Here is a 10,012-nt window from a genome sequence, read left to right on the forward strand (position 1 = left end):
ACTCAAGAGAGTAGATTGTGAGACGATATCTATGGGTCGCATGGATTTAAAAATTTATTAAATTGAAGCTAAATTAAATAGATTTTAATCTTACGTTTAATTACTACAATTTTATCTTATTATTAATAGATAATAATTAAAATTTTCAAATATTCACTGTTTATGGCACAAAATTAAATAAGTAATAAAATCTACCAAAACCTACAAATTCCAAAAAGAAAAAAGAGGAAAAAAAAGGAGACAAGAAAGTAAAAGCTTTCTACTTTAATTTTGTTTTTCCTCATAAAATTGAAATTCTTTTGTAGAAATTGATACTTTCCCAAAATAAATAAAAACCACTTCTACTCCACTGATCATTGCAAATTAGATTATCAAATGGTTGGAATTTGTGTAATGAATTGAACCATTAAGCACACCAATTAGCCCTACATCGTAACCATGGGTCAATGGTTAATTGGTTAAGGCAACCAACGTCTAGTTATTCTTGTATGGCCATTCATTTACAAATCAAACTAAGCTAATTGGATAGGTTTTAATTTGGTTATTTGGCCATGTACAAATCCTCAACTCTTGTTTCAACAATCTTTTTCTTCAACTACATAATTCTAGACAGGAAAATGCACCTAACATCTACGTGACAACAACGATGTAATGTTTTTTTGGTGGAGAAGAATGCGGTATGTATCACAAGAGAAACATACATATTAATGTAGTGTTGGTCACACATACCAGATATTCCAGTTAGTGAGAGAATTTAAAAAGTGCTTGAAATAAGTGTATGAAGTTTGGCAGAACTTAATAGAACTTACCTCTCTCTAGTGGACAATTTCTCTTTGCTGGGTGACACGGTTCTTGTCAGTTTATTCGCTATATATTTTTTTTTTTTTTGGTCGTTTTAGCTAGTACCCATGGTCCAAATTCACCCGTATCCACCCAAAAATAAACATATTTTCAAATTAATTCCAAACCCATAACAAGCATAGCTAATGGTGTTGACATTTATTGTATTAGAAAACCCGAACTCATATCGAGTAGTTGGATCCAAAATTATATAATTTTTCAAGAATTTCCAAACACAAATGTATTCCCAGCATTGAATTGTTCAATATTGACACAATATCTATCACTAAAAAATGAATACATCTGAAAATATTATTACTAAAGTAAAGTTGAATGAGAAATAGAATTGAGATCGAAAGTTCAATCTTCATTGATATTCATAACGGTTTAAATAGAATAAAGTTACCCACTAATACCTATAAAGAAAATATAAACTAATTAAATCTTGAGAATAAAATAAAATATAATACTAATCAAATTATAAAGTAAAAGTATTAATAGAATATTTAAAATATATTTCATAACTAATATATCCTCCAAATATTAACTACAAAGAAGAAAGGATAGCCAATATGGTCAAACCCCCGTACAGAGGCACGACTTTCAACATGAAAAGTATCACAATACAATAATAATCCAACGACCATCGAAGCTCAGTTAACAGCTCTAGCGATATTGCTGAGCCAGTGAATAATTTCATCGACCAAAATAAAATACATTTAAAAGTTAATATAGCCATATAAATATGTTTGTTTATATATATATTTTTTAATGTATTAATCAATCTATACAATAGTGTATTACTCTCGCATTTTTATTTTATCATTTTTTTTATATTAATTAGCGTAATATCTAACTTTATTATAAATAATTTAATTTAAATCAACAAGTCTCACGTTAATTTTATATTTTTACGCAACTTTCCATGTATTAAAATGAAATTTATAATACTATAATTAAATGTCAACCTTCCCACGTTAAGGGTGAGTTCACAAATGTAAAATGGTACTTGGTCAATACTTTGCTTCGATATTAAGGCAAATAAATTTGCCTTCCTATAGAAGAAAGAATAAAATATGGAAATAATTTTAAAGTGCAAAATTAAAATTACATGTAAAATTTATTTAAATAATTCAATTGAAATATCTAATAAACATGATAATAAGGTTAAGGTGAATTAAAAAAAAACAATTATGAGGGAAAGGTAAAATTATATACTTTTTTCTAATATTTGAATAATGAATAAAATTATATACTTTTTTCTAATATTTGAATAATGAATAAAATTATATACTTTTTTCTAATATTTGAATAATGAATATTTTACCAACTAGAAAGATGAATCATTACCGTTGGTTGACCGATCAAATCAATATGAATGGACGGTCACGATCAGAAATAGAAGGAAACCACAGCGAAGGAACGTCCTTACGGAATAAAACCTCCGCCCGACCGCGTTTTTCTCCACTATTTATCGGCAGAAGAGGCTTTATATCGTCAGTTTCCTTCCTTCATTTCCCTTCCGACTAAATTACGGGAGAATCATCCTTCGTTAACAATCTCCTCTCTCGCGCCTGCGATTACCATTTTCCAATAGTCTCAAGATCCACCGACAATGGCTTCCTCCTCCCCGGCCATACTTCCAATCTCCAATCCTCAATCCGGCACCGTCCCCGCGGCTGCCTCAGGCGGTTCTGTTCAATCTCAAGCCCCTGTTACCACGCCGGCCTTTCGCGCCTTCATCAACCACCTAACGGAATCGCTCCGACACGGCCTCTCCCAGCAGAGATCATGGGCTGAAGTTGCGGATCGGACGGCCTTTTCGAAGCCTGAGTCGTTCTCCGAAGCGACTCTGCGAATCCGCAAGAATTACTCCTATTTTCGCGTCAATTATCTCGCTGTGGTTGCTCTGATCCTCGGATTTTCCCTCGTTTCTCATCCGTTTTCTCTTCTCCTTTTGGTTGGGCTTTTATCCTCGTGGCTATTCCTCTACCTCTTCCGCCCGTCGGATCAGCCGCTGGTTCTATTTGGCCGCACATTCAAGGATAGCGAAACCCTAATTCTCTTGGTTTTGCTCAGCGTGTTCGTCGTGTTCCTCACCAGTGTTGGATCGGTCCTCGTCTCGGCTCTTATGGTCGGTGTGGGTCTGGTCTGTGCCCATGGTGCGTTTAGGGTTCCTGAGGATCTCTTCCTCGACGAACAAGTAACTGAATCCACCGGATTCCTCTCGTTCTTCAGCAGCGCGGCTTCCAGCGCCGCCGCTGCCGCCGTGCCTGTGGCTGCTCGCACGTGATTTGAATAGATCAAGGGATGGAATCGCCTTCGCTCCGGTATCAGTAAAGGCATTGAATCTTGAAAATTGGCGTAGACGAAATAAGATACAGCTATATTTTTCTTTTTTTGTTTTGTGCAAAATTTCATATCAACGACCTGCTCTCTACCTTAAGATAGATTATCATACTGCATACGATTTCTATGTGTTCAATTTTTTCCCTCTCTTCTTTTACTATGGATATCGCTATGTCTTGTATTCGATTTTTGTTATAACACACTGTGGAATTCTGTTCTCTTAATTGTCCTATTCGTCAAGTTCTGGAGTTCTTCGCACATTTTCCATGCCAGTGGTTTGTGATATGCTTGTTTGATTTGTAGATTTGGGGTGCTTGACAAAAAGAAATTTGGGTCTGTGATTCATTTCTTCCGTAAATTGGAATATATTGTTCATATTGTTCATCTTCTCCTCCGATCCAGCAGCTAGATCATTTAAGGGGATCTGCTGAACATTAAGCTACCAAATTTTCTAATGTCATGATTTATTCAATTTGAGTTGGCATAGTTTTGGTTGGATTGGCCAAGAAATAGATTATAGAAACTTATAGAAACTGAAATCTATGCCCTCTGAGTTTGGTTAGTGGATTCTTGGGGTATGATAAATTGTAGCCTTATTATAGCTTGACAGGAGGTTTTAGAAGCTCACAGTTTCTCATTCGACGTAGGTTCGATCTCGATCTCGAAACTATGTGCCAAGTGTATGAATCACGTTTATAAATCTTAAACCCACTACAAGAATCACGTTTATAAATCTTAAACCCACTACAACAACCTAATGTAAATCCAATCAAGCTTGTGTTTATCGATTTCGACAACACAAATTTATGACCTTACTTGAACCCGATCTGTTTTATGAGTTGTGTATAGCTTGTGTTTATCGATTTCGACAACACAAATTTATGACCTTACATGAACTCGATCTGTTTTATGAGTTGTGTATAAGTTTTAAGGAGACGAGCTAGTGACTCGTGAAAGAACAATGGTAAATTAGGTCTTAGAGAATTCAATTCAAACTCAACTCTTAGATATTAGTCTGTTTGTTGTTAGATCATTAATCCTCTTAATACATTTATTTTAAATTCTAAAATTAATACATTTATTTTAAATTTTAAATCTTAGAATATAACTTTTGAAAAACATGTTAAATTGAGGAGTGAATATTAATTTAATATTTAAAAATAAATAATTTACTTTTTTTATTAAAAATAAAAATTGATTTAATTAATCAAGTCAGCAAAGACGCCTAAATAAAATGGGAAAAAATTATTTAAATGCAAAAACAAAATTCAAGATGCATTTAAAAAAAAATCACCGTCCTGCCTCGCATTTGCGTTCATTCTCCCGCCAATCCCTCTCCGTCGCCATTCTTTCAAGGTTCTGCAATTCCCTTTCCGTGCTATTTGTTTGCGGACGGAACCAAGGAGGCCACAACCAATTCTATATTCATCGTGCCAGAGTTGAGAACCAAGCCAAGGTCGATCTCGATTCAGGTTGTTTACCTTTCTGTCTCTACTTCGACTTGACGATCCTCGCGGCGATCAAATGCTATATCGCTGAATCTTTGTTTCGCAGCATCAATGGCGGAGCGGGATCCGGAACTCGTTTATGTCATTGACGAACTCGACGATCAGTCATTCTTCTCGCTTTGCTTTGTTCCTTCAGCGTCCATCAGACCTTGGCCTCACAATAACACCGAGAGGTTCCAAATAAGGCCATCGCAGTTATTCACTGTTTTCCTAGGGTTTACGAAGGATCCGTATCATTATGTTAGAAAAGCTGTTACAGATTGCAGGTTTGTGGAATAGAGTTCTCGAAGACGGCAGCATGATTGAAGGTTTCTATTGCGTGCTATTGAGCTTCTAAACGACGTGGAACATTTTGTTAGATCATCTGCGATACGCATTATAAGACACTCGTTCTCCAGATCTCTCTTCATTGATTCTGTTTTTACAACATGAAGATTGTTATGAAGTGATTTCAGTTCGGTAGTAAGTCGCTGTTCCTTAAGATTCATAGTCCTCTATTTGATATATACATAGATGTTTGATGAGTTGATGACGAACACTAATTATTTACTGTGATATATACACGGAATATCATGTTCCTTTAGCAGTAACACCTCTTCGAGATTGATACAGGTCATCACCTGAGATCTAATGGTTGCGGCGCATAGTCCAGAGAGGAAACTATTTGTCTGATGAAATATTCGGTAACGTAAGTTTAAAGTGTACTATGCTGTTGATTTCTCTGGATTGTTGATATTTACTCATTTGAAGAAGTTATCATTTATTGTTTACGGTGCTGTTCTTAACTAGATTTTGAGATATCATTTTCATCTAGAGTTGTATTGATACATAATATTTCTCCGTAACTCGTTAGATTGCTTGGTTGAGATTATCCATTCCATATAGGTAGTTCCATCTCTTGCACTCATCCATTCGATGAAGCTGGTTTCTCATTCACGAAGATTGAGAACAAAAATATGAAGAATTTAGAGTACATTGTGACTTTTTCACATGTTCACGACTGTCTCTGTCTTTTCAATGCTCATGTATGAATACTCTTACTGTTACTATTAGAACAAAGTTGTTTGGATACCATTAGTGTGGTGTGCAGATTGACAAACTTACTTGGACCTAGTCCTGGTTTGTCTCTGGATAGGCTTTTTCTCTTTGCTTGCGGTGAAACGACTCGGTTTTAGGTATTCATTCCTTGGTTGTGTGTAACTTTAGATGCGATTTCTCTTTTCCATGTCCGTCTCTCTCAGTTCTCATGTTTAGTGTTTAGAACTTTACACTTTGAATAGTGTTTACACGTGGACAGGTCACATTTCCTTAGGAGAACTTTAAGGAAGTGATCGCTATTTTCCCATGCTAACTGAACTTTAGGAAGTGCTTTCCTTGAGTTAAGGCTTAAAGTGAGTGCTTCGATTTTCGAACTTGTAGCTACAAAGTGACTCTTCCGATATCTGTATTGGTAATATCATCTTTGTTCCATGACGAGAGATATGAGCATGAAGGTCAGGGCTAATGCGTTTTATGCAATAAAGAAGTTTGAAATTGTTTCCGAGGATCTCCTTCTATAAAGCTTCTCCTAGAGAGTCTTGAGTAGAAGATGAATTCTATCAGGTAACTTATGTTTGTATATATGATTGAAATGTACCCCTATATCTCCAAAATCGTTGTAATCAATCATTCTTGTCACGCTTTTCTTTTCTAAATTTAATCTTGTAGTTTCTTCATGTTTTACGCCACGAGGCCTTCGTTGATAGTTTTTCATCTTGCTTGTTTAAGCACCTTACCATTACCATAATGATTCTCAGTATCCTCCTGCAAACGCATTATCTTATTAGATTGCAGTGTTAAATGATTTTAAGTGGACAATCACTGGCTTTTTTTTTTTTCGAGAGAGAGATAAAAGACAATCCAGGAAATGAATAGAAGCTTTACAGAATGAAATCCCGTCTTGTAAATCAGATATACTTGCCATTGCTTCTCTTAAGACGCCTGCAAGATACATGTGCAGCAGCTCAAAGATGGTGATGCCATAGAATCTATCAAGACTATGGTGCAAGACTTTGAGGTTTGTATATCAATTACTTTGCTGAACTTTTTTTGAGGTCATACACTAAATGAATTGTTCTTTACGTATGGTAATACTATGAAGCTTTTATTAGAACGTACAAGGTCAGTTGCCTATGCTGATAAAGTCAATGTTCCTTTTTTTTTTTTTTTTTGAAAAAAGATAAACAATCCAATGCCCTGAAAATTTTGAGCTATTGAAATTTTGTTCTTATCTTAGGTGGAAAGAAAAATTTAGTGTTCGGTGATAAGGCAAAATAACAGAGTGGATAGATCATAGAAGTTTTTGAGCTACCTATGTTCTGTTCTGCCCTTTGGTTGCATTAAATCGTGCCTTTAGTCACTATACTCCAAGTGTATCAAACACTTGTTGGGGTGGCTTTTGGAAGTTAATTGGGGTGGGGGATGTTTGTTTTTGCGTAGTGTCGGTACAGTTTTTCCATGGAATGGAGGTTTACTTTTATTCTGTTCATCATTCCAAAAAATGCTTTATCCTTTTCTCTTTAGTTCTCATCCTAATCATTGGCAGGCAAGTATTCATATTTGACCATCTTTGGTCTTACTTCCTCATATTTTCGTCGTTGCAGATTTTGCAAGGAAGCATTGGGAGTATTCACGTATCAAACGGACAGATACAGTGGTTCCTTAGCTTTTACAATGCAGTATCTCAAGATAAAGAAGCTGGCTGCAAAGGTATGGAATTTGATGTCTTCAAAACATTAGTCCTCGTAGAATTGAAGAATGGGAACTCTTATTGGGAAAGCTAGCATGGGGAGATATAGGGGTACATTTCGATCAACTTTTGTATCTGAAGTTCAAATAGGATTGTCGAAGCTAGGCACCATTACTCCTAAATCTTCTTGCAATTCACTTGACTTGGGAAAACTGGTTAAATCTTTCACCCTTAACCATCTAGAAATTTCCGAAAAACTTGAGCCCGTCAAGGCAGAACTAGTGATTCCAGATAATAATGACTATGAAAACCCCCTCTATTTTGTTCCAGGACTACTACCCGTTGGTATTCCTTGCCAAATTATCCTACACAATGTTCCAAGTGAGAGGAAGTTGTGGCTTAGAATCACTTTAGATAACATGACAAGCCAGTTTATCTTTTGGATTTCCTTCCCTTGGGAGGCTGTGACGAGGTTAGAGATTTTACATATATTGTTCCATTCTATAGAAACTCCAAAAGCTTCTCATTTTATAGCTAGGACTTGAATGTTGGTTTGAGAATGCTGAAGTTAATGAACGCCGTGGAGGTCCAAAACGTGATCCAGCACACATTTGTAAAGAGAAGGACGTATATCTTTCCATGATCAACGAAGGTTGGTTTTGCGTAGGGCTCAATTAGAATATCAGTCTGTAATATTTAAAGAACGATGATTCCGTCATGCAGAAATTGTTATGGAGATTCGAAGAAAATCAGCAATATCAAGTGTAAGGCATCCATCTTATCCATCTTATATATAGTTCAAATGCTTACTGCTCCTGGAGATACCTTGGACATCCAAAGCTCTGCGTATTAATCATTCTTTTAAAGGTATTTCCTTTTTCCATCTTCAAATATTTTATTCTCGAGAACAACATAAAAGAAACCTACACACTTGGTTGTTTTTGTTTCTAAAGGCTTTGCTAACCTTGACACTTGTCATTTATAAATAGCGTTGACATGAGAGTGCATAACCTTGGCAATAACTGATGCAATAAAGGCAATATGTTCCCAGGTATGTGAATTCGCTATTCCTTGGTAATTTTGGTTGCACTTTTATTATTATTACTCGAACTCATTATAGAAAGAAACATGGAATTAATTAGAGCAATCGCGTCTAATTTTTAGATTTATATATACATATTCATACATACACACGTATATATAAACTTGGACTTTTCTTTGTTTGCTTCCTCAACACAATCTATCGATTTTTTTCAATATAATTTTTTATGCACAATTAATTAAGCAGTGGTTGGCTAGAGGCACTGACAGGATAAATCATTAAAAAGATTGTGTGCTAATAGGTTCATGATTAAATGAGTACAGCACTATCATAATTTTGTTCAATTTCAATTACATGTGGGCTTGCTTAGAACCTTTAGCTAGCTAAGGATGATTCAGTTTGTTTCTATATATGGGCTTTGGAAGAAAAATTGAAGTCGTTACCGATATTATACGGGAGAAAACATTTTAGAATGTTTTCATTTCAAACCTCTTAATTTATAATTTAATAATGAAATACACTTTATTTATCATTTTTACCCTAAGCCTAAGCATATCTCTCTCACACACATAACCTTTTGTCATTTAATTGGGTAAGCATCATTTGTCAACGTTATAAATAAAATTATTAATTTTTTTTTGTGGAGTTTAAAAAATTACAAGATAAATTGTCAGGAGCATATTTGATAACATTATTTATTATCAATTTTATGAAATTATTTACCCAACTCATTTTCATAAAATACTTTGAAACTGAGAATGCAGGAAAGCACAAATGGAAAGAAACTGAATATAGGAAAAGCAGTAACTGAGAATACAGGCAGAGCAAAGTAGAAACTCAGAATACAAGAAGAGCAAAGCAGAAACTGAGAATACAGGCAGAGCAAAGCAGAAACTGAGAATACAGGCAGAGCAAAGCAGAAACTGAGAATACAGGCAGAGCAAAGCAGAAACTGAGAATACAGGCAGAGCAAAGCAGAAACTGAGAATACAGGCAGAGCAAAGCAGAAACTGAGAATACAGGCAGAGCAAAGCAGAAACTGAGAATACAGGCAGAGCAAAGCAGAAACTGAGAATACAGGCAGAGCAAAGCAGAAACTGAGAATACAGGCAGAGCAAAGCAGAAACTGAGAATACAGGCAGAGCAAAGCAGAAACTGAGAATACAGGAAGAGCAAAGCAGAAACTGAGAATACAGAGAAAACAGAATACAAAAAGAAACTGAAGCAGAAACTAAGAATATAGAAAAAGCAAAAACTGAAAATATAGATATTGAGAATACGTAAATGAGAATACAGGAATACAGGAAAAGCAAGAACTGAGAATAAGCAGTAATTAAGAAAGCAAGAACCGAGAATACAGGAAAAGCAGGAACCGAGAATACAGGAAAAGCAGGAATCGAGAATACAGGAATACAGGAAAAGCAGTAACTAAGAATACAAGAATACAGGAAAAGCAGGAACCGAGAATACAGGAAAAGCAGTAACTAAGAATACGAGAATACAGGAAAAGCAGTAACTGAGAATACAGGAATACAGAAAAAGCAG

The 10,012-nt window shown here is 35.3% G+C and overlaps 1 protein-coding gene and 1 pseudogene across 1 annotated transcript; both read left to right on the forward strand.

The window, feature by feature from the left end:
• Nucleotides 1-2,313: 2,313 nt before the first annotated feature.
• LOC111801077 (PRA1 family protein B4-like) lies at nucleotides 2,314-3,440 on the forward strand. The gene has a single exon (XM_023685046.1). It carries the CDS (start codon nucleotides 2,456-2,458, stop codon nucleotides 3,131-3,133), a length of 678 nt encoding a protein of 225 aa, XP_023540814.1. The 5' UTR covers nucleotides 2,314-2,455; the 3' UTR covers nucleotides 3,134-3,440.
• Nucleotides 3,441-4,748: 1,308 nt separating this feature from the next.
• On the forward strand, nucleotides 4,749-9,316 carry LOC111800186 (annotated as a pseudogene).
• Nucleotides 9,317-10,012: the final 696 nt, after the last annotated feature.

Source organism: Cucurbita pepo, chromosome LG08 (assembly GCF_002806865.2).
Source record: "Cucurbita pepo subsp. pepo cultivar mu-cu-16 chromosome LG08, ASM280686v2, whole genome shotgun sequence".
Classification (NCBI taxonomy): Eukaryota; Viridiplantae; Streptophyta; class Magnoliopsida; order Cucurbitales; family Cucurbitaceae; genus Cucurbita; species Cucurbita pepo.